The sequence below is a fragment of the Molossus molossus genome, unplaced genomic scaffold (genome assembly GCF_014108415.1).
Source record: "Molossus molossus isolate mMolMol1 unplaced genomic scaffold, mMolMol1.p scaffold_m16_p_23, whole genome shotgun sequence".
NCBI classification, from domain to species: Eukaryota; Metazoa; Chordata; class Mammalia; order Chiroptera; family Molossidae; genus Molossus; species Molossus molossus.
The window spans coordinates 8,223,078-8,249,981 of record NW_023425359.1 but is presented as its reverse complement, the minus strand read 5'-3'; the positions used below and the strand labels follow the sequence as shown (position 1 = coordinate 8,249,981).

Sequence of the window (26,904 nt, the reverse complement as noted above, 5' to 3'; positions counted from 1 at the left end):
CTCCAATTATGGAATAACATACAACTACAATTTTCTTTTTTGTGTTATAAAATCCAAATTCTCTCAACTTCTTATGTATTGCTTTCAGAATCGGAAAAACAAGTTTTATTTAAGAAACATTTCTTTCCTGCCAGTCTGAGATACATTCTGTTTAAACCAAGTCCGCTGCTACATTATGCAGAGATGCACATTTTGTTTCTTTTCCGTTTAAATGAAACAAGTAACTGTTCAGCAACCTGCTAATAATAATCTCCGGGTGGGAGTGGTAGAAAATTAGGGAGGGAAAGAGAGGAGAGAGCTTCTGAGAATTAGAAGAGATGCCAACCATGCAGAGGGGGTTTCAGGCCCAGAGCAAAGGCACACACACAGGAGGCGGGTGTGGTGGGAACTGAGAGACAGACATAGAGACAACGTGAGAACAGAAAGTCTGAGAGAGAGGGAGGGAGAGAGCTCAGGCTATGGCCAGCTCTAGCCAGCGCAGGTCCCTCTTCTTCTTGTGCCTTCTCCCCGCAGCCCCAGGCAGAGCATCTTCTGATTGCGACTCACCCAGCTCTGTACCAGCAGAGCCCGTCCCTGAGGATACAGAGTCACCACAGAGGATTTGCTTGGCCTCTTTCTCAACCGTGAAGCACCTGGAACCCAGAGAGCCCACCCCACTTCACTGTGATGTAAATCAAGGTGTCCAGGAGCACTCCCAGCAGGCGCTGAGCTGGGGGAACAGACCAGATTCCTGGGCCCTAGGATCCACAGGAAGCTTCCCACGCCCTGGAGAATTAGTGAACTCTCAGAACGTTGGCGGGCCATCAGCTGGCTTAGGAGAACACAGAGCAGGGCGAGGAGCAGGAAACAGGCAGGCATGGGGAGGCTCTGGCAGAGGCTGTGATGACTTTATACCCACAGCATCTGTGAGGCTCCGCCCCTCACGAGGTGGAGCCTAACTGCTTACCTGTGGGTGTGGGCAGAATGTCCTTACTTGCCTCTAATGAACTGAATAGGGCAAAAGTAGGGATGGGGTTCAGGGCCAGCCACCCCAAGACAGATACCTCCGGGCTGCAGACCATTTTGAGCTGAAAACAATCAAGGCCTAGAAAGTTCAGGAAGAACCTCTGACCTTCTCTGAACTACTGAATAGAACTCACCACAGAAGGCCTATTCCTGAAGAATTCTCACCACGCCGTGATCTGATGATCTGACGCCATCCCAGCAAAATGTGTTTACTAAACTAGCCCTTTCATGACCCTGAAGACCGCCTTACTTCCCTCTGAGGTTCGGACCGACCCTCTTCTCCCTCAGCCAGAATGACAACTCCACCCCCTCTCGCCTCAGTGTCTTTGGTTTTGTTTTTTGTTTTTTGATTTTTTTTTATCCTCACCCGAGGACACTTTTTTTTTGTTCAGATAGAGTGGGAGGGAGAGAGAAGAAGAGAGAGAAACATCGATGTGAAAGAGACACATCGAGTGGCTGCCACCCGCACGACCGGGGACAAACTGCAACCAAGGTACGTGCCCTTAGTGGGAACCGAACCCAGGTCTCTCGGGACCGCAGGCCAACGCTCTAACCGCTGAGCCAAAACGGCCAGGGCTCGCCTCAGTGTCTTTGGAAGGTTTTGTGCCCATGTGTACTATTCAAACTGGAGTTTCTCCTGTAGACAGATCTGCCTTATGCCATTTTACTCATCCAGCCAGCAAGAGAACCAAGACGGGAAGCGGGGATTTCAGAGACCAGGTCATACAAGCCACGGTGTGCTCGCTCGCTGGCGCTCTCTCTCTTCCCCCTCTCTCCTTCCCCCTCTCTCCCTCTCTTCTTCTCTCTCTTCTTCTTCTTCTCTTTCTGTCTCTCCTTCTCTCTCTCTCTCTTCTTCTCTCTCTTCTTCTCTCTTCTTCTTCTTCTTCTTCTTCTTCTTCTTCTTCTCTCTCCCCTTCTCTCTCTCTGCTCTCTTCTCACCCCTTTCTCAGACCTCTCGCTCCAAGGACAGCATGATGCCATGTCTGTCAGCAGTCCTCGGAGAGGCCCGCAGGGTGTCAGCGACCACAGAGCAGCCCTCCCTGCCCAGTCCAGTCTTCTGATGACTGCATCCCTGGCCAACAGCTTGACCTTGAGAAACCTTGAGCCAGAACTGCCAGCTAGCCACCCCTGGACTCCCAGCCCCTGGAAACCGCGTGAGATAATGTTCATTGTTTCAAGCCCCTGCGTTTTGGGGTAAAGTGTTGCACAGCAAGATAACTAACACAAGAGAAAGAGGGAAGAAGCATGAAGGTTGGGGTGGGGACTATTTCCTCTTAGCTTGGTTTTGGATTCACTTCCTCCGCACCCCCACATCTTTGCCTGTGTGTACCCCCACATCTTTGCCTGTGCTCGGGGAAGAGGCTGAAGGGAAGAAACTCTGTGACCCACATGGGGATCCAAGAGTGTGTCTCACAACACAACCACCAGCCCACCTGCTGGAAATAAGAGCCAGGTTTGAAGCTGCAGGGACGGGGTGGGGGCGGGGTGGGGGCGGGGTGGGGGCGAGTCCATTCATTCATGTAACAAATGTATATGCAGCACCTGGCACCTGGCCAGGCTACCCACTGGAGACGCCACAGGGAGGAGCAGGAGGAACACCTCGCGCGTTCACAGAGGGGTGTGTGCAAGTCCCGGCCCCTCCTCCTGTGTCTGGTCACTAACGTACGAGGGTTCAAAGACATGCAGATTAAGGAAGGAAGTCTCCACTGCCCACCACTCCTGGGTTCAAACAGGACCCGCAGCGGTAGACAAGAGAATCTGCTTTATTTTCTAGAACAGACGTCAATCACTGTGTCTTTCTGGACACAGACAATTCCCGGGACTTAGTGAGAGGAAGCTGGCAGGAAAACTCCAGCACCCAGGCTGCTACCCTCTCTTCCCACCCCAAGCCCTGGGCACACAAGGGCCAGCCTCATCTCCTGGTTAGGAAACCCCCTCCCCAGTCCTGCCCAGCTCTGCACACCTGTTGCGGTGTTTCAGCCGAGGTGCTACTGGAAGTGAAGATGAAGCCGAACCTGGCAGGGAATTCTGCCAGCATGCTGGCTTGCCCGGCCCACCCTGGCACTGTGCACCGAAACGTCTCTGTGCCGCAGACCAGGTGCCAGGACAAGGCCAGATGCCTGTGGTAGGTCCCTCCGGCTCCCTGGATGGGCCGCCCTGCTTCCCAGGTCTGGCTCCATCCCTGTTCCCTTCACTCCCTCCCTCCAGCCTCTTCCCACTGTCTTCCTCAGCTCCTCCTCACCTGCCCGTGTGGTCTGTGGCTTCCTGGCACTGTGTGTGCTCACTTTGCTCCTGTCTTCATGGCTGATAATTCCCCAAGGGGGGCTCCTCATGCCCCAGGCCTGGCCTGTGACCTGACCTCTCACCCATGCCAGAGCCTTGCACACCCACGTGTGATTGGGGACCAGAAGTGCTGGCTTCACTGTAAAGGAGTCTGTGTACCTCAAACAACTCCCCACCGATGTGTTGTATGACAGCAGACCAGGGGACCCTTTTTTGTTCCTCTGGTTGAAGGAGAGTTTCCCTCGATTTCTCAGCAGTGACCAGCCACTGCCGGGTGCTAGTACCTCTGTTCCTTCGCCAGAATCTTCAGCCTTCTGGGAATGGCCCATCCCACTCGCCAAGCAGAGCACATTATCTGTAGCTCCCAGAAGTGACTATCTGCAGTCACTATTGTGCGGAGGCTCCTGATATTATCCCTTTGCTGTGACAGAGTTTCCTGAAGACAAGGTCACTGGTCACAGCCATGTCACTCCCACAAACCACATCCCTCTGTTCTTTTCCTCCAACCTAGCAGGATGCCATTAGGACCAGCTTCTGTGGTCAGTGGATTTAGGTCATCAAAATAATTTGTTAAACCCATTGATTCCTGGGACCTCAGATTCTATGAACAGAAGTCAACAGAGACTGTGCTGTGGGCACTTCGGATGAGAGCCAGCCTCCTGAGTAACTTGGAAACTGGTGTGGATGCAGGGTTCCTACCCCCACCTGTGAAGCAGGCAGAAAGCGAGCCCAGGTTTTGGGTCAATGCTGTCCGGCCCATATCAGGAGGCTGCCTTACTGGCGAGAGTGTCTCTCAGTGGGCTCAGGGCTGCCTGATCAGCCACTCAGGAAGTCTAAAAGCAAGACCCAAGGTGGAAGCATAAATGAAGCAAGTGCTTCTCTCCACCAAAGAGCATTGTTAGTGTACCCATTCTAAAAACAAACAGCTCCACCAAAGAGCATTGTTAGTGTATCCATTCTAAAAACAAACAGCTCCACCAAAGAGCATTGTTAGTGTATCCATTCTAAAAACAAACAGCTCCACCAAAGAGCATTGTTAGTGTATCCATTCTGAAAACAAACAAAATGTAGCGAGTGTCTGCTCTGTGTCCTGCATCACTGTGTGTTGGGGCTGCCAGAACCAGGCCCCAGATTTCCTGCCCGGACAACTCTGTGCTCGGGACAAAAGTGACAGCACTACAAAACGCCGGCTTTGTAGCAGAGAGGACATTTAAGTCGGACTTTGAAGGATGCATAGGAGTTTGCCAGGAATAGACACACGGTCTCACCGTGGAGAGATGAACGGGAGGATCAGTGCAATAGCCAGACAGAGGGGTTGCTCATGCTGAGAAGCTCTGTTTCCCCTTTTTGACAGTCAGGCTATTACTCTGACAATAAATAATGATCTGATGCTTCACCGGAGCCTCGACTTTCAGCTCCTGAAGCTTCATCTGATCCCTTGGAGATGAAAAGTGGCTGTCTTAACTCACGTCTTTTTTTCCTTTACTTTTTAACCTCTGGAGAATACTTTAACCACCATGATTCCTTGTTCTTTCTTACTCTGACGTGAAGTTGCTTAGCAGTGGAATAAGCCATTTCTCTCTTTCTCAATCTCGCCTTCTGGAAGGATTTTGGGTTTTGTAAAAACCCGACTTCTTTTGGCTGTTGTGACTCAGGGGACACGTGAAGGCACCCCGGCGGTAGAGGCGGTTTCCTGAGGACAGAGAAGCTGTGAGCCACCTACAGCTCAGTCCGAGACGGAGCGAAGCCTGCTACGAGGAGCGAGCCCTGCTGCCTGGTTCCCACGAGGCGTCCCCGCAACGGAAGTGCATCACCGCTCAATCAATGGTAATAACCCAACGCTATTCATCTCCCCCTCTCTGTCACCGACTCTGCCTCCTTCTTCCCCTCTTCAGGTGGCTTTAAATATCAGCTACACACTGAAGCCTCCAAAACTGACCTCTCTAACTGACCTCTCTGACACCCCCACCCCCGACTCCGTCCACTGCGCCCTCGACCCCCCCTTGCACTTCGCACATCCTGGTTTCTGCGGCCCTGCCGGGCAGACTGTGTTTCCAACGACGGACATATCGCTCCCGTCCCATACGCTCTTCTGCAAGGGGAGGCTGACACCCCCACTCCGATCGAGGGCTGGGTCCTTATCCCTTCCCCTTGAAATGTATGTGCAGCCCTGGCCAGTGAGCTCACTTGGTTAGAGCGTTGTCCGGATATGTCAAGGTTGCAGGTTCAGCCGGGCCGGTGTGGCTCAGTGGTTGAGCATCGACCCTGCACCAAAAGGTCGCCAGTTCGATTCCCGGTCAGGACACATGCCCAGGTGTGGGCCCGATCCCCAGTGGGGGGCATACAGGAGGCGGCCAACTAAAGTTCTCTCTCATCGATATTTCTATCTCTTTCCCTCTCCCTTCCACTCTCTCTAAAATCAATAAAAAAGAAAAAAATTTTAAATAAGTGGGACAACAATCCATATCTCTCTCTCTCTCCTTCCCTCCCCCTCTCTAAAATCAATCAATCCATCAAATGTCTTTTTTCATGAAATTCACCTTGGTTTTCGGGAGGCTCGCTCTCGGGTGCGGCCACCTGCTCTGCAGCTGCCCCGTGGGGAGCCCAGGTGTGGGAGTTCTGGCCGACAGTCCGGGGGGCCCTGTCCACAGTGGCATCAACTGCAGGCGTGAATTTCAGCCGCCCCAGCGAACACCACCTGCACCCATGTGTCCCCAGTGAGCTTGGCCATGTTGCATTTGTGAGCAGAACCAAGATGTTGGTTTTATTTTTTAGGAAATTATTTCCTTTTAATTTTTTAATATGATTTCTTTATTGCACTTTGACAGAGAGAAGAAGGGAGAGGGAGAGAGAGACAGAAACATCGATGAGAGAGAACATCGATTGGCCGCCTCCTGCACATCCCCGACTGGGGATCAGGCCCGCAACCTGGGCATGTGCTCTGACCGGGAATCAAACCAGCGACCTCTTGGTGCATGGGTCGATGCTCAACTACTGAGCCACACTGGCCGAGCCAAGATGTTGATGTTTTAAGCCACTAAATTTGGGGTGGTCTGTCACTCAGCAGCAGATAACCGGAACACCCCCAAACCTGCTCCTCCCGCCCTGTTCTGCTGGGATAACAGGACCACGTTATCTGTCGCTCAGGTCAAAGCCCAGACGCATTGTCCTCTCCCATCCCACATCTCATCTCTCGGGGAATCCAGTTGATTCCACCTTCAGAATCTACCCAGAACTCACCACTTCCCTTACTTCCCGCCTCATACAAGCCTGAAGCATCTCACATGGTCACAGCAGCCGCACCACTGCCCCGCCCTCTGTCTCCTGCGCCCCAGCCATAAGCCTCTCGCCTCTTGTGAGTACTGCTCTCGGTGGGCGGCCCTGTGCCGGGGAGGGCGGCCCTGTGCCGGGGAGGGGGGCCCTGTGCCGGGGAGGGGGGCCCTGTGCCGGGGAGGGAGGCCCAGCTGCCCTGCGCCCACAAGCCCTGTGCTGGGCCCTGGGCCTTGCTCATTGGCTGTGCTGTGGCCCCGCCTCCCTGCCACTCTTCCAGGCGCTCAGCTCTGTCTCAGGGTCTTTGCCCGGCTCAGCCCCTCCTGCAGGGCTCTCCCCAGACGGCCACAGGGCTCGCTGCCCTCCCGGGGTCCCTGCTCTAACGTCTCCTTGTGGAAGGACCCACCGCTCCCCGCAAGAGGGCCCCAGCTCTCCTGCCCTCCCCCACGCCGGACACCATCTGTCCCTCCACTGCGCACACCACCCTGACTGTGATGTCTCCTGATTGATCTGTTCTGTCTCCTTCCACAGGCAAGTACGCCTCGCTCGCTGCGGTCCCAGGAACCAGAGCGGACGCGGAGTTAACGGGCCCATAGTGAATGTTTTCTAGCCAGACGGATGCAAATGGGTGAGCGACTCCGAAACCAGCGCCGAGGGCACTGCCCATTCGGACGAAAGACTCGGCAGAACCCACCTCTGTTTCTGCTCCCCTAGCCTGGGGTTTTCCCACCACTTTGAAAGGAAATCCCCCGACAAGCTAGCAACAGGAAACATACGGTGCTGAAGGGTTTTCCTCACTGCTGGACGCACCCAGTGGTAGAGTAAAACTCCTAGAAAACAGCCTGCGGCTGCCACCTCCGGGCGCCCTGACGTTGCTTGGACAGTGGGTCTAAACAGCAAGCGCCCAGTCCGACTGAAGTCACCTGCGAGGGGACAGGGCACGCTGACGCCGCCTGGACTTTCTGCGGCTCTGCAAACCGCTTCCCACTCATTGCAAACTACCTGTGATTCTGTGTTCACAAAGAAAGGTCACAAGTTACCATGACAGCGTCTCTCATCCCAGACCACTGTCCTTTTCACAGCAGGCAGACTTCTTCAATCGCAGCATTTTCATCTTCAGAGCCTCAGTTTCCCTAAAGGGGAGCTAATAGCTCCCATAGCTGGGGAGGCACAGAGAAGGTCCGAGGCTTCTCCTCGGGGTGCTGGGCTGTTAAACAGTGGGAAGCAGCAGGGTATTTTCGGGTGTGGCGTGACCCTTCCACCCCGGGCTTCTTAGAGAGCGCCCAGATGCTAAGCCCGAGACTGCCGCAGATCCTGGCTGCACCTAGTCAGAAGCTGGGTCGCTTACGTGCTGGTTGGGTGTTCTTGCAAAAAGGCCATCCATTCATTCATTCACTCACTCTCTCAGCAAACGCGCATGGAACACCCATCCTGTGCCAAGTGCCAGGGAGACAAAGGGAAGAGAGACATGCCCGCCACCTGCCCGCACAGATTTCAGTCTAGTGGTAGGAGACGGGCGAGTCGGCGAGAGCCTCCGACACAGCCTGGCGCCTGGTATGGAACACGTGAAGGGCCACAAGACAGGCCTGGTGGGGCCGCCAGCCGGGAGCGGGCGTCCGCAGAAAGCTTCAGGGAGGAAGCTCACCCTTAGTCCTGAAGAAGGAACAGGACGCCAGACCACAAGGACGAGAGAGGAAGGCTGAGAGGAAGGCTGCAGAAGAGAGAAAAAGATGAGAGGAAGGGACTTTCGGAAAGAGAAAGCCCCTGTGCGGAACACACAGCATGTCGCAAAGTCCGGGTCCCACTGAAGCTCCGAGTGGGCGGGGTGTGTCCAGCAGCAGCCAGGACCGGCCAGAGGAGAGGGTGGGGAGCCTGGCAGGGGCCACTGGCTTGAAAGTCAGAAGGGACTGGGCTCCATCAGAACTCAGCCTCACTTGGGCGGGGGGGCTTGGACCAGCTACATCTCGTCTCCAAGACTTTCCTTATCTCCTGAACATGAATCATAAAACCTACTCCTCACCGTTCTGAGGATTAGAAAGAGTATGAAGAGTGCCTATGACACAGAGATGCTCAATATGATGTTGGCGTTGTTCGTTGTTCGTTGTTCGAAGTAAGCTGGGGTCAGATTACGACAGGCTTGGGAGTTTTTATCCTATGGACAAGCGGGTCATGAAAGGGCTTTAAACAGGGAAATACACAACTAGATTTGTGCTTTACAGAGGTCCCTGTGGAGCAGGGGTACTTAACCTAGGAGCCTCTTGAAATTGTACCGAGGACATTCTGGGTAGATGCTTTGCTGGAGGGAGGGTCCCTAGCTCTCTTTAGATCTCGGGGAATCTGTGTTTCCATACTGGTCAAGACCACTGCTGGAGGGAAGGCGGCGGGGAGGCAGACAGGCAAGGAGGGTGAAAGAAATGGGGAGGGGCCATATCCTGAAAATGCTCAAGCTGACCTGTGGAGAGGACCACCCAGTAAGGAACTGAGGCCTCCAGCCAACAGCCATGAGTGAGCTCTCTTGGAAGTGGGTCCCCTGGTCCTAGTCTAAACTTCAGATAATACAGCCCCAGCCAACATTTTTTTTTTTTTTTTTTTTTTTATCCTCACCCGAGGACATTTTTCCATTTTTTGTACAGATAGAGTGGGAGGGAGAGAGAGAGAGAAACATCGACATGAAGGGACACATCGAGTGGCTGCCACCCGCACGACCGACCAGGGCCAGGGACAAACTGCAACCGAGGTACATGCCCTTAGCGGGAACCGAACCCAGGTCTCTCCGGACCGCAGGCCGACGCTCTAACCGCTGAGCCAAACCGGCCAGGGCCCAGCCAACTTTTTTTAAGAGTTGTTTTTACTGATTTGAGAGAGAGATGAATGGAGAGAGAGACAGACCTCAGTTGGCTGCCTCCTACACAGCCCAGGGATGGAGCCCAAAGCCTGGACATGTGCCCTGACCGGGAATCAAACCAGCAACCTCTGGGTACGTGGGACAACACTCAGCCAACTGGGCGCACCGGCCAGGGCTCCCAGTCAGCTTCTTGACTGCAACCTCCAGATTCCTGACCCACAGAAATTGTGTGACATATTAACTGTCTTCTGTTTTCAGGCACTAAGTTTTGGGGTGATCAGCAGTAAATGACTGATCCCTTTAACTTATTCTAACTCTATCCCTGGGCATCACTACCTTTGGCTCATTTGAGAATCAAGCTTTAACGACATTCTCCTTTACGAGATTTCCACAGGTGGGCCCATGCAACCTAACTCCCGAGCGCAGCTCAGCCCCACTCTGCACCTCCCCCAGCTCCCTGACCTAACAACGTGACATTTGCACAGCACTCCGCAGTATACAGTGCGCCCTGCAGTGTACAGTGCGCCCCGCAGTGTACATTGTGCTCCGCAGTGTACAAAGTGCGCCCCGCAGTGTACAGTGTGCCCCACAGTGTACAAAGTGCGCCCCACAGTGTACATTGTGCTCTGCAGTGTACAGTGCACCCCGCAGTGTACACTGTGCTCCGCAGTGTACAAAGTGCACCCTGCAGTGTACAGTGCACTCCACAGTGTACAGTGCACTCCACAGTGTACAGTGTGCTCTGCAGTGTACAAAGTGTGCTCCACAGTGTACAGTGTGCTCTGCAGTGTACAAAGTGTGCTCCGCAGTGTACAGTGTGCTCTGCAGTGTACAAAGTGTGCTCCGCAGTGTACAGTGTGCTCTGCAGTGTACAAAGTGTGCTCCGCAGTGTACAAGGTGTGCTCCGCAGTGTACAGTGTGCTCCGCAGTGTACAAAGTGTGCTCCACAGTTTACAAAGTGCGCTCCGCAGTGTACAAAGTGCACCCTGCAGTGTACAGTGCACTCCGCAGTGTACAGTGTGCTCCGCAGTGTACAAAGTGCACCCTGCAGTGTACAGTGCACTCCGCAGTATACAGTGTGCTCCGCAGTGTACAAGGTGTGCTCCGCAGTGTACAGTGTGCTCCGCATACAAAGTGCGCTCCGCAGTGTACAAGGTGTGCTCCGCAGTGTACAGTGTGCTCCGCAGTGTACAAAGTGTGCTCCGCAGTGTACATTGTGCTCCGCAGTGTACAGTGTGCTCCGTAGTGTACAAAGTGCGCTCACGTACCTGCTCACACGTCATCCTCACAGGAGCTGTGGGGCAGGGAACACTCTGCTGCCTCCACTGTTTAGTCAGTAAAATCAAGGCTCAGGGAAACTGAAGCGCTTCATCCCAGGCCTCTCAGTAGTGAGTAGCAGCTGGGACTCGACATCCAGACTCTCTGGGTCGGTTTGCTGAGGCCGCCATCACAAAGTCGCACAAACCGAATGGCTTAAAACAGTAGTTTATTCTCACCACTTCCGGAGGCTTGACGTCCAAGCTCAAGGTGTCAGCAAACTGGGCCCCTTCTGGAGGCTCTGAGGGAGGATCTGCTTTTCCCCTCGCCCAGCTTCTGGTGTTACTGGCAATCCCGAACGTTCCTTGGCCTGTAGCTGGACCTAACCTCTGCCTGGTCCTCACAGGGAGCTGCTCCCTGTGTCTGTCTCTTCTTACAAGGCACCAGGCATGTTGGATTGAGAGTCCACTCCAGCGACCTGATCTTAGCTTCATTCCCTCCAAAAAGACCTCATCTTCAATAAGTCATATTCACAGACACCAGGCACTAGGACTTCAACATATCCTTTGGCAGGGACACAAATTCACCTACAACACGTTCATAAATGGATTCTTGGGCCTGTTCTAGCTGGTCTGTTTCCTTTTTCCACAAAGCGCCGCGTGGAGAGTACATCAACATGCCCACCAGGGGGCACCACTTGACCAGAGAATAACACAAATACCTGTGGTTTTATTAAATTCCGTAATGAATTCCTTCCTTAACTTTATTTCTTGAATGAGGATCTTACAATTTGATAGCCCAGAGAGAGTCAAGGATTTTCTGCTTTTCCAGCCACAGATTTCTGAGCAACTTTAAAACTCACCGCGCGCGCGCGCACACACACACACACACACACACACACACACACTCAGCAATAGGGTTGGAGTAGCCCTGTGCTGGTAGATTCTTCAGGAAGATGGGCCTCAGAGTCCTGACCACAGAGCACTCTGTTGGGAAGCCGGGAGACCCAAATCAGAGGGGCCAGGCGCTCACGCTGGATCAGGTTTAAGTGAGATCACACATCAAAAACTGAGTTGAAAGAATAGGATCGCTGGCCCTCCGACTCTGGATCACCCTTCCGTCTCTGGGGTAATTTTCAACTCAAAACAAAGCTACCCAAGAAGAAAAGTGGGTCTTAGGCCACACGCCCTTGCTGGCTGCATCACTCCACCCCCCTTCCCTCTCAGACACGGGTCCCACAAACATGCCCCCAAATCCGGTGCGTGTCGGTTCCCAAAGAGCCCGCAACTTCCAAAACCACGCCTCTCACAAAGCTTCCAGTTCCCTTGAGGGTAGTGGTAAGGAAAGTCCCTTCATTACGCAAATGCACCGTGAAGCTTTTAGGCTGAGTAAGAGAGGATGGAGAGAACACTCAGAAGCATCCTCAGTATAACATCGCTGAGTCTGCCCCCCCCCCCCTTGACTCACCTGTTCCTTGGAATCCTGACTCTTCACCTTAATAGATTGTGGACTCATCTGAGATGCTTCAGAGACTCAACATATTCTCCATGGTTATCTTCAGTGTTTCCTTACAGGAGGTACCAGCACCCATCCATCCACCCATCCACTCATTCCACAAAACTTTGGGGCACCTAAAATGTGGCTAGGCAGGTGCTACAGGAAAAAATAAAAAGGAGAACAATGAAGGGAAGGTGCCCCCCTCCCCCCGCCCCGGAGAATTTACCTTCCAGTGTCAGAGGTCTCTAAGCTCCTTGCCCAGCTAACACTAAACTGTTGCTAAATTATGGGGATGGGGAGTGTAAGAGAGAAAGAAATCAAATACATTGTGCTTCAAGGAAAACATCAACCATCTCAACAGAGAGGATCAAGGGAAAGTCCTGAGTTCAGAGCCTCCCTGATCAGGTTAGAGGCTGCAGGGGGGATGGTGAGACTCGGGAAGGGGGTGGGGACTGCCAGCCACCCTTGCCCATCAGCTTTTGCAGGTTTCTCTTGTCTGCTGAGTGTTGGCTGCTTCCACCACAGAAAACTCTGGCTGACAAAATAATGAATGACTCTTAAAGGGGAGAGGAGTGTCCCACCAACAAATATGTATAGCTTAACAATCCATAGTATATTTCTAACCCATCCATGCTAACTGGTAAGGTGCCAGAGAGTATCTCTGAGCAAAATGTCTTCCGCACTCAGACATGAAGATCCTGCTGCTCACTGCATGTAACCTCCTACCCATTCTCTGCTCCTCTCCACTCCCTTTCCACAAGCTGGTGCCTGGGACCTTTAGTGATAGAACCACTCCCCAGCCCACACCAGGATTTCTCTAGATGTGAAGACCACCCGTATCAGAATCACCTGAGGCGCTTGTTTAAAAACACTTGGGCCCAGCAGGTGTGGCTCAGTGGCTGAGCATCAACCCAGGCACCAGGAGGTCACCAGTTCAATTCCCAGTCAGAGCACATCCCCAGGTTGTGGGCCAAATCCCCAGTGCAGGGGTGTGCAGGAGGCAGCTAATTGATGTTCTCTCTCATCGATGTTTCTGTCTCTCTCTCCCTCTCCCTTCCTCTCTCTCTAAAATCAATAAAGAAAAAAATAAAAGTAAGAAAATAAACATGGATTCCTGGGCACTCACCCAGGCTAGGGACCCAGAAGCCTGTTTCTAACAGGCCCGCGGGGGCTCATGTATGCTCTCCAGTCTGAGCACTGCAGACATCTATCTGCACCTCACTTCTAAGATGACAGCGCCCGCACCAAGGGCGGCGTTGGTGCAGTACTGTGTCCGCGCTTCTGCGGGGCATGGGGTGGATAGTGTTATGTGTTGACTTGTACCTCCCCCACCAAACTCATATGTCGAAGTCCTAACCCCAGTATCTCAGAAAAGGGACTTATTTAGAAATAAGGTTGTTGCAGATGTAATTAGTCAAGATGAGGTCATTAGGGCAGGCCTTAATCCAATATGACTAAGTGCCCTTATAATAAAAGCCCTGGCTGGTTTGGCTCAGCAGTAGAGCATTGGCCTGCAGACTGAAGGGTCGTGGGTTCAATTCCTAGTCAAGGGTACGTACCTGGGTTGCAGGTTCAATGCCCCGCCCTGCAGGAGGCAACCAGTCAACGTGTCTCTCTCCCCTCCCCTCCCTCTTCCCCTTTTCTCCCACTCTGTCTAAAAATCAGTGGGGAAATATCTACAGCTGAGGATTAACAACAAAAAAATTTTAATAAAATAAAAAGGAGCCCTGGCCGGTTTGGTTCAGTGGTTAGAGAGTCAGCCTGCGGTCCGGAGAGACCCAGGTTCGGTTCCCGCTAAGGACACATACCTCAGTTTGTCCCTGGCCTGTTGGGTCGTGTGGGTGGCAACCACTCAATGTGTCCTTTTCACGTCGATGTTTCTCTCTCTCTCCCCCTCCCACTCTATCTGAACAAAATATTGAAAAGTTAATTAATTAATTAATTAAATGAAAAGGAACAACGTGAACAGAGATGCACACCTGGGAGAACGCCGTGTGAAGGTGCAGGTGAAGGTAATACCTGTAGGAATGCCAGACGTTGCCCGCAAACCTCCAGAGGGTAGGAGAGGGGCAGGGCACAGATGCCCTCCCAGCCCTCAGAAGGAACCAACCCTGCTGACACCTTGCTCCTGCCCGCGTAGCCTGCAGGACTGGGAGACAGTGGGCTCCTGGTGTGCAAGCCACCCAGTCTGCGGCGCTTGCTTTCAGCAGCCATGCAGACTGATGGAGGAAGGCCTGCCAGCCCGGACGACGCCCTTTCAGGGAAAGGAAGAGAAATTTCAATGACTCTGAGCTAAATCTCTCTCCTGTAAAGTCACAGGGAGCATCAGTAAACCCAGCGAGCTCCTTCTCTCATAAAGGCACACTTCTCCAAGCTGATGGCTGGAGATGGTACGCCTACTGTTGGGCCCAAATAAAGAGCTGACAGAACACAGACAGAGGAGGTTGAAAGAGGAAGAAGACAGGCGGAACGTCTGGAGATGGAGGATATTGTGGGTGTTCTCTGCAGTGGGAAAATCCCCTCCCCAGGCTCATGGGACATAGTATGTTAACCAATAACATGATAACCAATAACCTCCATCAAAACTTCCTAAAATCAGCCGAAAGAGGATTGCAAAAGGGCACGGAGGGACTTTTGAGGGTGACATAAAACTTCTACATCATGATGATTATAATTGTTATACAACTGTGCAATTTGTCAAAACTCATTGAACTGTATACTTAAAACTGGTGAATTTGGTTGCATGTAAATTATACCTCAATAAAGCTGATCACAGTAAAAAAAAAAAAAAAAAAGAAAGAAAGAAAGAGAAAAATCAGCCCACAAATACAAATCTGGTTAAATGTGTTTGGTTTGGTGGTGATCAGGGAGAAAATTTAAAAAGAAAGGGAAAAAAAAAACAGGCTAAAAATAGACCATTTGATTTAAAACACAGTGTGGAAAAAAATAAAAAAATAATGTTATGGTAATATTATGGCCTGCTATATAATTAAATGAGAAGAAAACACACACATATATTTTAGTATCCTCAGTCAGGTAGTTAATCTGACATAATAAAAAGAAAAGAGGAACCAGAAAATCCTCTTTTTTTCTAAATACAGAACAAAAATTAAAAGGACCGATGAATAATCCCTGAGTATAAATGCTATTAAGTGTAGAAATACGCTGTTAAGTGTTCCCATTTGAACTACTGGGAGATTTGCTGGGAATTTCAGATAACAAGATGAAAGGGAGGCATTACTGTCACTGAATGAACAGGGCCCTGTACCCACAGCTCTAACCTTGACCTAAAATGATATACATGGAGCATTGGCAGCATCGTCCTGTTAGGTAGACAAGAGCTGGTATGTTCTAGGAATAAATCCAAAGCCCCAAGTTCAGTCTTGAAGACCTGGGGTTAAGGTCAGGGTTATTCTCTAGCTCAGAGCAAGCCTGAGCCTCTGCTGAACTTGCAGGAATCGCTCCTATGATCACTTTCTCACTGTCATCTGCATACTGACTGAGCACCAGAGTGCTGTAAAGAACTGCGGTTTGGTTTGGTGCCATCCTGGAGGCAAGGGAGGAGGAGAGCTACTTTGTCCGGGGAGGAGAGGTGCAAGGGAAATGCCGAGAAGCACCCAGAACAGAGCTTGGCTCAAAAGGGCATTATTTTCTCTAGTTTCTCTTCTGTTAAACGATTTGCTGCCCTTTGAAGTCACACCTCTGTGTTTTAGATGTTTTATACTGATTTTTTTTTTCTCATACACATTATAGATGAGAAACAGAGGTGTCTAGCTTAGTTTGGCTTTAGAGAAAAAAAAAACCCACCATTGAGCTATACTAACTATGAGAACTGGGGCAAAATATGTCAGCCATCCAGACCTTTGTTCCTTCATCTATAAAATGGGATGACTCCTACCTCTCGAATCTATTGTAAGGATTAAGGTTTATACTACAGGTAAAGTACTTAGCTCCATACCTAGTGTTTATTAAGGACTCAATAAATTACACTAGTATTAGATGATACTTTTAAATTGTTTTATTACAGTCTTTCTACAATTACATGGTGGCATATAAAAGATCAACTTTTAAATTTCTTATAAATCAACAAGTTTAAAATTAAGTTCATAACATTAAATTAAATCCATACTTAATAGAGAGCTGCTGAGTTTTATTTCATTCATTCACTCATTCAACAACTATTTAATTACTGAGGGTTTACTATGTGCCAAATATTACTTTAGGCATGGGGATAGAGCAGAGAATAAGACAGACGCAACCCTTTCCCTTATAGAGTTTATCATCTAGAAGGGGAGCAGACATCATACAAATAATCAATATATGTGTTCGGTGGTGTTGAATGCTATGGGGGAGGGGGCCCCAAAGCAGTGGTTGTGCTGGGGAGAAGAGGGATTGCTGTTCTATATCTGAAAGAAAAGACCTCACTGAAGAGGTGCCATGTAAGCAGAAATCATGAAGGCTGTGAGGACACTACATGTAGACATCTGGGGCAAGACCATTCCAAGCAGATGAAAAAGCATGTGCAAAGGCCCTGAGGCCTAAACCTGCTTGATGTGTTTAAGACACAAGAAGGCCGCCCTGGCCAGTTTGGCTCAGCGGTTAGAACGTCAACCTGCGGTCCTGAGAGACCCGGGTTCGGTTCCCGCTAAGGGCGCGTGCCTTGGTTGCAGTTTGTCCCCGGCCCTGGTCGGTCGTGCGGTGGCAGCCACTCGATGTGTTCCTTTCACGTTAATGTCTCTCTCTCTCTCTCTCTGTTCCTCTCTCTCCCTCCCACTCTACCTGAACAAAAAAATGAGAAAATGTCCTCGGGTGAGGATAAAAAAAAAAAAAAAAAAAGACACAAGAAGGCCTATATGACTAGAGCCAAGAGAGTAAGGGGAGGAGGGAAGGAGAGAAGTTAGAGGGGGCAGATTATGGAGGATCTTATAGGTCATAGTGAGATGAGGCATTTTGAGCAGACAAGTAGCATGATGAGACTTATATTACACTCAACCCACCTCCAACACTGGCTGCTTTAAGAGAAATGTTCCTTTTGTTATGGTAGATTTACATATTAACTGGATCACTCTAGCAGCTGTGTTGAGAACAGACTGCAGAAAGATAAGGATAGAAGCTGAAAGGTCAGTTAGTTAGGGAGGAAGCGGGCAGGCTTGGACCAAGCAGGTAAAAGTGGTTAGATTCTGGATGTGTTGAAGGTAGAGCCAACAGGGATTGCTGAGGGATCAAATGTCATCCTGAGTGATGAGAGAAGTGAAGAAGCCCCCCCCCAACTACCTTACCCCCCACCTCAGCAATATTTTGTTCCAAGCAAACTGCCATTTACTGAGATAGGAAAAATTGCAGAAGACACAGGTTTCTTTGAGCTATCTGGATGTTTGGTTTTTATTTTATAAGTATTACGAAGTGTAGCAGCATTCAAGTGGAGATATCTATTAAGTAAGCAACTGTATACAGAAACCTGGGCAAGAGCTGGTTCTGTGATTTAGAAGCAAGAATATTTATTTGTTATTAAGATCAGAATTTAGAACCCATCAGCTTTAGATGGTATTTGGACATGCACAGACTGAGTTCCGTGGTCAGAGGTAGGAAGCAGCAGCAGGACTCTCTGAGCTGGGAGTAGGGAGGCAGAGAGGTAACCAGAGCCCTCAGGGCCCAGGAAGTAGAGAACAGAGCTGTGCAGAGAGCACCACTATTTCCTCTTCAAGTTGACAAGTTTGGCTTTTATATTTGCAAATTAAATTATTTCTTTGGGCAGCTTTTCCAAAACAAATAGTCTTTTCCAGAGGTCTATCTAAGTCTTTGTTTTCCACGAAGAATAGAAAACTGCTCTCGGCTTTGAAATAGCAGCTTAATTTTTATTTCCATCACCCTGTCCAGGTTTCAGAGATCTCGAGGTCCAGTTTCAGTCAATAACCCAAGCAAGCGACCACTGTAACCCAGTGATACCTCTCTTATCCACAGAAGTTTCTGGTAGGGAAAAACAAACCAACTTAGAGCTAAAGAATGGGATCCCTGTCTTTCTTCCGAAATAGTTTTAATCAGAATCAGTCTGCTATGCTCAGGAGTGTGAGCCAAACCCAAGGTGCAGAAAGCCAAATAAGAAAGCAATCAAGTATCTGAGCTATTGAACAAGAAATATACATGAAATAATTCCAGACAATTACAAGTCTCACAATATTTCAGCATGGGGCCTGTTCTGTGACTTAGAAGCAAGAATATTTATTTGTTATTAAGATCAGAAATAAAAATGTAGAGCCAAGTAGCCACTGAGGGAGAGGAGAAATGGCCTATATGTGGAGGATGGAACCAAATGAACTTGGTGAAAAAAAATGTACATACTGGCATTTCCCTCACCGTCCAAGTCGCTTGGGCGCTTAGCCAAGGCATATTTTTAGTATTCTGCCGTGTTTTGTGAACAAGATTGGGTCTTATGAGAAATAACATGACCCTGATTGTGTTCAGATGAAGCAAACTCCCAACCAAAACTTTCTTCCCAATAATAGTTTATCTCTACATTTCCAACACAAGAGGATTCTGAATTCAGTTTTGAAATCCTAACCTTAGAAATGCATCCCCAGCTGAGGGCCAGGGTGCCTCTGCCCACAAGCCACGTTCCCCTAAAGGGGGACGCAGAGGGACCACTGTCTGCAGTCCTCCGGGGACACGTCTGCACAGGGACACGGTCTGATCCTGCCGTTTTCCCAGACTCCAGCTCAGCCCGACCCGAGAGGCCCTGGCAGGTGCAGAGCGAAAGGTGAGCCGGCCGCGGCCCACCGGGCTGGCCTCCAGCTGGACACGTGTGCTGCCTCCTGGTTACACGTTAACCACGGTCCCGGCTTGATCTCACAGCCGAAGGAACGTCTTTTCCTGTCGCACGTGACAGCGACAGCCTCCCTGCTGAGGCGGGTCCATTAGGCGAGAGGACTGTCTTCCGCCCCAGGGCCAGGCACTCGGCCGCCTCTGCCCAGAAGCTGCACCCCTGCCCCCAGCCCACAGCACCCGCGGGGCAGCTCCGCCCACCCTGAGCCCCGCGCCGCCCGGCTGGGTGCGCATGCGCGACCGTGGGCGGGGCCTCGCGCGCCCCCTCCGGACAGTCCTCCTCCTCTTCCTCCTCCTCCTCCGGGGCCGGTCCCGTCGGCGCGGGGCGGAGTGCGCCTGCGCGGAGCCGGCAGTCCGGCGGGGCAGCAGCCGCGGGGTGGCTGGCGGTTGCCGTGGGGACCGCGGGCCCCTCCCTCCTCCGGTCCCCGCCCCACGCCGTTCCCCCGAGACGCGGCCGACGACCCCGGCCCTCCCCTCCCGCAGCCCCGGCCGGAGCTGCAGCCGCGACCGCAGGAGGCGGCGCCGCTCCCAAGATGTCGCAGACGGCCATGTCCGAGACCTACGGTACGCGGCCGGGCGGGCGGGGCGCGGGCCGAGCCGGGGCGGGCGCGACCTGCCTCCAAGTTTCTGGTCTCGGCTTACGCCCGGGGCTTTTCCTCCCTCTGCTCTCGGGGGCTCGGGGGTGGGGGCAGTTCGAGCCTCAGTTTCTCCCGCGGCATTGTCCCCAGCGAGGGATGTGAAGGACTTCGGGCGTCGCCTGTATGGCAGCGGGAGCCGCAGACCTTCCAGTCCGACCTGCCCGGTCTGGGGTCCCTCTCTTTGCACCTGATGGGAGGGGAGGTGGCGGCGGAGTGACCCGGTTCCTCCCCGGCCGCGCGCGCGCGCTCTCCCTCCCCCTCTCCTCTCTCTCCGGGATTTGAGCCCTTTCTAGTTGTATGATGACTGTTTATAAATGTCTTTTGAAGACCGTAAACACCTTGGAGACATAGTCCTGTGTTTGATTTTTGCTTCCCCTATGAGCACGCACACCTGGAGGTGCCCACAAATATATATATATTTTAGTAAATGAAAGCCTTCCCGATACATATGCAGTGTTTTTCTGTTTTTGTTTTAGTCCTGCGTGCTAAAAACAAACCACTTGGTAGACCTGCACGCCCCAGTCTCTAAGCGCTCTTTCAGATGTGTGCATCTAGACTGAGTTGGAGTTTTACAGCCCCAGGGATGGGCTCAGATTCAAGAGTGTATTCCTCCAGCCCAGTCAGTCGTGTCTCCGATGGTGCTGGCACACTGCTCTTTGCCCGGGAGTGTGTGCAGGGGCACGTGAACCCGCATGCTGGAGGGCACCCACAGCAGGCACTGCTCTGGTTTCATGGAGCTTACTGTCTAGTGGAGGATACAGTGTTAATCCAACTATGACACTAATGAATGGTTAAAAACCCTGGCAGGAGTCCTGAAGGAATGTGTGGTCCATGAAAGTATGTTACAAAGAAACCTAACCCAGACTGGGGGCCGGGAGACAGTATCCCTGAGCACAGCAGAACAGTACATGCCCAGGCCCTGAGGGAGATGGAGTTCCAATAAGGGGAGTGTGCTTTTGGCTCCACAGCCCCTGGGAGAAAGGTGAGGGTGAGGCAGAGAGGATCTTGAGGTCCCAAAAGGTCACAGTGCATTTGCTCCTTGTTGAGCCACTCCTGTGATTGGTTCATGCTTGGTGACACTGGGGTGGCAGGGTGTCTGTTTTCTAGAAGGCTTTGGAGATCCTCCACCAAGTTGCTGGCTTCGTAAGGACCGGTGTTGTCAAAGGTGCAAATGCCATAGTATGTTGCATCTACATGGTCTGGTTTTCTCTATGGAGAATCACAGTCTGATTTTGCAATTTTTGGTTATACTTTTGCTTATTTTATTTTATTTTATTTTCAAGTGGTCATTACTCCACCTCTTTTTTTCTTTAACCTTGATGAGGTTAACAGGGAGGGGTAGAAAGTCCAAATAAGTAAACCAAGAGGGGACTGTGAATTAGTAAGAAATGACTGGAAGAGTTCAGGAAATAGAGCTTTTATGTTTCATTTGTCATATGTGAAATGGTAACCTGGATAAAATGTAGCATAACTTTGGCATCTCTACTTCCCTTCACACAGTTAATTGCACTTTTCAGCATCACAGTAACTGAGTAAATTCTGGTCATGAGGCTTTGATCATTAAGATTCTTACTTCATGGTAGCTTCCAAATATGTTTTTACGTTTTACCAACTGAATTTAACCTTTTCCTCTAATAGGGGAAACCACTACTAAAAAAACTAGTTTTAGAAAGAGCAAGTGTGGCAGTTGAAAGTGTCAACCTAAAATTAGAAATCACCCCAAACCAAGACCTAAAGCTGTCACCTTCCCTTCTCATTGACCATATTTGCACAGCATTGTTCCCCAAAAGTAAAACATCAAGGGCATTCCAGACATTTACCTCTTCAGTAGCTGGTAAATATATATATATATATTTGCCTAACCTTTAAACTCCTTTCTACTCTGGGCTCATTTTCTCTCATCTGGAAAAGAAGGCTCTGTGTACCTTAACTGTGATAAAATGAAAAATAAAGAGCCAGTGCTTACGATGTACTGTTAATGAGTTGTATCTACCTGCTTTTCAGCATGTTAAAGCAATATTCCACCTTTCATAGACTAGTGTTCAAAATTTTGGTGCTTGAAACCACTAACCACATGAAAACTATATAATTCATATACTATTGTAATACAAAATTGCGATCTTAAATACCTAGGTTTCAGATTGAAACCCTCATTCTGAATAGTCCTAAACTGAAACAGTGTTTCCCAAATATTGTTAGATTCACAACATTCTTTTTTTTAAATATATTGTTATGGATTTTTTAGAGAGAGAGGAGGAAAGAAACACCTATGTGAGAGCCTGGCTCTGCTGCCTCCTGCATGCCCCCTACTGGGGATTGAGCCCACAGCCCTGACTGGGAATCGAACTGGGACCTCTCAGTCCATAGGACAACGCTCAGTCCACTGGGCCACACCCGCCAGGCGTATTCACAACATTCTTTTTTTTTAATCCTCTCCCACATGTTTTTCCATTTATCTTCAGATAGAGTGGGAGGGAGGGAGAGAGAGACATCAATGTGAGAGAGACACATCAACTGGCTGCCTCCCCCATGACACCCGGACCAGGGCTGGGGACTGAACTGCAACAAGGTATGTGCCCTGAGCAGAATCAAACTCGAGACTTTTTGGTCCACAGGACGACGCTCTGACTGCAGAGCCAAACTGGCCAGGGCAATATTCACAACACTCTTAAAGCCATGGCCAGTTAGCCCTGGCTTGTGACTTCCTAAGGAACCCCAACCATCTGAGACTTGGGAGATCACATATTGACTTTAAAGTCATTTCTGATACCAAGATTTGTGAGACAGAATAACAAATTAGATAAGTAATACCAAGCAATGATGTTCAGAAAAAAGTGATTACTGGGGTATTGAACCTTACAAAAGAATTCTGTTATGGGTAACTCTATAGAAAGGGGCCCAAAGGGTGAGACATTTCCAAAAGACTGTTGGTAATATGATCAATAACAGAAGAGGTATTGCCATTGTTATAGCTAGAAGTTCACATTTATGCTTACATGAAATTGTGTTGGTGATCTTTGCTCTGGATATTTCTTTGGAATGAGAAGAGAGCTGTTTTTTCTTGATTTTCTTCTCTTAACCCATCATAGAGATTGATCTGGTTGATGTTATAGATTCCCCCCCCCCCCCGCCCCTCCTAATAACTCCATTAGAATACTTGCTGGTGGAAATAGTTTGAGGGGAAACCCTTGAATACTCTGCATCCTGTTACACTTGCCTTTGAACGTCACTGTTTTCTCTGCCAGTCTAGTCTTGGTAATGGACTGTGTTCCTTTTGTTTGAAGAACACTTGACTTTTGCTCCTCCTTAGCCGTGAATATGGATTAAAGCTAAAGTGATGTGCAGGGTACTGTTGTTTAAAGGCCAGATGCAACCCTGGCTGGTTTGGCTCAGCAGTTAGAGCATCAGCCTGCGGTCCAGAGAGACCTGGGGTCGGTTCCCGCTAAGGGCTGTACCTCGGTTGCAGTTTGTCCCCGGCCCTGGTTGGGTCATGCAGGTGGCAACCACTTGATGTGTCCCTTTCATGTGATGTTTCTCTCTCTCTCTTTCTCTCTCTCCCTCCCACTCTATCTGAACAAAAAATGAAAAAAATAAAAATAAAAGCCAGATGCAGTCAGGCAGGTTGAAGGGAAGGGATAGTGTAGGATCACCCGACATGCAAGGTTAACCCTGTGTGTCTGCACAGTTTCTCCCTCGGTAATCCCCGTCACAGCTTTCAAAACAAAAATAATCTGTGTTGGGAGAAATCGGGCCAATACACATATCCCTGATAGTGATGGATAGTGATAGAGAAAAAAGCCAAATGCAGTCCTACACTGTTCCAATGGTGAACTCTTATATGACAGTACTCAGTGGTCTTCGTCTTATAATTCTTGCTACTTCTCTTCTATGCTGTGTTTTTGGCACTTAAGTCTAAAAAGCAGCTGACAATATTCAGATATGGGGAAAGGCCAATATTCATAAAGTGCTAATAAATTATGAATGAGAGAATATATTTTAGAGGGAGGTTTGTCATTTTCAAATGAATTTTTAATCATGCACAAAAGAAATTGGGGGCTTAAAAACAAAGCTTCTCTCTTTGTTATAATTAAAAATATTATATGTAGTGTCCTCGGTTTGAATATTATTACTGTTGTAAACTGTTTACACTGGTTATTCCAGGAATCCTCACCAAACACAGACCACATCTTGGCACTGCCTGTGGGGAGTTTGCAGATCTGTTCTTCAATTCAAGCAGCTCTCGAATGTGACAAAGCAAGTCCTCTCAAGACCAGATAGTAAGCTCTTTGAGAGCAGGGGCCTGCTTAGGTGGCTTTCTGTGGGCTGTGCTGTGTGCAGTTCCTGAGCCAGCCTCCGGGTCGCCGGAAGAGCCAGATTGGATTCCATTTGAGAAGTGGTGTTTTCCTCTCAGTTACAGAACGTGCAGCAATTGCCAGGATGAATGGAAAACCCCACTTTAACACATAGGGGAAACTTTCCTTTGTGGCGGAAGTCTAACAGCTCTTTACATTGTAATAATATAAATGCAGCTCTAATGAAGACCTCTCTCACAGACAGCATTGTCCACATTAAATAGGTCACACAAGGCATCCTTGAGAGAAATAATCCAAATCTGAAATCAGTTCACGTGCATCAGAGCAGAGATTCGCAAAGGTCCTTTGCTTTCCGGAGCTGTAGGGCTCAGCTGCTGCCCAGCTGAGCATAATTTTGTACCTGCAGAGAGAACATGATGATCAAATGGAAGCTGGTCAGCCGTGGAGGTAAAAGATCAAAAAAACAGGCTCTGGTGTATCCATCAAGCACCCCTGTGGGGACTGGTGCCAAGCCTAGGCAGAGCCTGGGGCCCCCGGGGGCCGCATATTGTGGTGGCAGATTTTATCAGGTGATCTGAATCTGTGGTCACTAAACATTCAAATGCTGACATTTGGTAGTGAAGTAAATATTTGCTGAATGAACTCTCCTAGTTCTAAATCCATACTTAACAACCTTCTGATTAATTGACTGTATTTGAGCAAGAATAAATATTATGCTTAACAGAAAGTTTCTGTTTAATAGCTAATCAGTTATTAGCTCTTTTGATCATTTAATCAGGTAGAATGCTTCCAACTGCAATTGGCAGAAAACCCAACCGAAAATCCTGTAGGTAACATAAAAATGAATTTTTTCAAATAAGCATAGATGAGGCCTCAGGGCTGGTTGATTCAGAAGCCCCACTGTGTCAGCAGGGAACTAAATTCTTCCCATCTCTCCTCTGGTAGGATTCTCCTTATCTCCTTAGTCAAAGTCCCTGCTCTTTGTAATCTGGGTATGCTTCTGTTTGCAGCCATAGAAAAGAGTAGTGCTTGCGTGCATTTGTGAAATAAGTCCTTCCGACTTCTCTGATTGGGCCATGGTAGGTCAGGTGCCTGCCCTGATCCAGTAATGCCTTACTCTGATTGGTTGAAGCCTGGATTCCTAATCCAGTCTCTGGCAGGGAGGAGGGGCCTGGGAATGACCATGATTGGTTTAAAATAACTAGCGCCTGTCCTCAAGCTGGGCTGGTGTTTGTTATTCAGTAGTAAAGTTAATTTTCCCTACTTAGTTTACCCAAGAACGGTGTCATTTCTAGCTATCATGTGACTGAAGAAGCTTTCAAGTCAGTCGCCTTGAATATGTACTGATCAAAGATTCTAATGATATTGACCTGTTGTTTCCATTGTGGTACCAGGAAATCTTCCCTTATTCAAAAACCATGGGTGTGTCCAGGCAGAATAATTCTAACCTCTAGATAAGGTTGCACTGAGGGTCATCTGCACAAAGTTCTCTGTGTCCAGTGTCTCTAACCTTCACGACAGTGCAAGGTCAGCAGTGGGACCCACCTGTGAGGAACCTGAGAGTCAGGTGCTCTGCCCAAGGTCTATGTCCCTAAATAGCTGACTTTTGCTGAAGACTGGTTTCTAATCATCTGATATTTTTCCTATCATCTCGTTTAATTCTTCTCATGAAAAATTAAATGCATTAGTAGCATATACCCATTTTAGATGCTTTATTTTGGAATATGATCTTTCCCCACCTTCAAGCTTAATTCATGCTGATGAAACCTTCATCAGGTGAATGTAATTATCATAAATTGGATGCAAAAAAAATTTGTGATTTTGAGCTCACAAATTAACATTCAATATAATAAAACAACATCAAATCTAATTAAAGTAGACAATTATTTAACTAGTTAAAGTTAGTTACATAACCCAACTGGGCATTTTCCCTTCGTTAATTACTTTGTAATATGTAAAGCCTTCTTGGAGCTGTTAAGTAAGCACTGTGTATACCTGACATATAAAACATTTGCTCGTGCAATGTGATGTCATTCAACTTCGAGCGAGGAAAGAAGAAGAAAGAAAAATCCCACAGATTATAGAAACAAGATAAGTTAGTAGAACCAATGCAGATTCTACCATCCCCATGAATATGGGGGTATGGTGTGCGAGTCTCACTGTTGTAAAAATCTAGCAAACCTCAGGTACCCCGAGGACAACACGAGGCTGTTCCCCGGCCTCCAGTCTTGCGGTTGATGCACGGGGCCCCTGCCTCCTAGAGCTGACCTACAAGGAGGTGTGTTAAGTCCAGACCCCCTTGTTTTCACGGAAACTCCTCATCGAGTTGGGTACTTCTCACCTACATGGAATACTTCATCTCCCATTGTGCTGCCTGTTTGATGAGTGTTAACCAGACGTGTATCTCCAGACAGAAGGTGTGGACAGCTTGGCGTCTACCCTGAAGCCCTTTCTTCCCGAAGCACACCTTTTGGTGGGCCCTTCAGTTTAGGACTGTGCATAGTAGACTATTTTTTATACAACTTTTAATTTTGAGATAATTATAGATTCAGACAGTTTTCAGGGAAAATAGAGATCTTGTGTACCCTTTACCCTGTTTCCCCAATGGTAACATCTCACAAAACAATCGTTAGATCTCACACCCAGGATCCTGACGTTTCCACAGCTGCAGACAGGACATTCCCGTCACCCCCTACCTCGCCCTGATGCCTTCAGAGGCACACACTCCAGCTTCCTGCCCGCCGCCTTAGCTCCACTCACCTGTTCTCCACGTCGATCATTCTTTCATTTCATGCGTGTGGTATAAATGGACTCCTACAATGTGCAGTCTCTTGGGATTGATTTTTCACTCAGTATAATTCTCTGGAGAGTCATCCAGGTTGTTGCACATGTCAAGTTTATTGCTTTTTATTGTTGACTAGTATTCCTTGGTTAGCCATTTACCTGTGGAAGAACATCTAGATTGCTTCCAGTTTGT

General features: G+C 49.3%; 1 protein-coding gene across 2 annotated transcripts in view; it reads left to right on the top strand.

Annotated features, from left to right (window-relative positions):
- Nucleotides 1-19,313: 19,313 nt before the first annotated feature.
- RAB4A (RAB4A, member RAS oncogene family) overlaps nucleotides 19,314-26,904 on the top strand; it is a 30,066-nt gene continuing 22,475 nt past the window's right edge. The window contains exon 1 of one of the 2 annotated variants that reach the window (XM_036277663.1): nucleotides 19,314-19,540. In XM_036277663.1, coding sequence (XP_036133556.1) covers nucleotides 19,510-19,540 — 31 coding nt within the window. In that variant the 5' untranslated portion in view covers nucleotides 19,314-19,509. The remainder of the gene's footprint in view (nucleotides 19,541-26,904) is intronic. The other variant, XM_036277664.1, reaches the window with a different exon arrangement.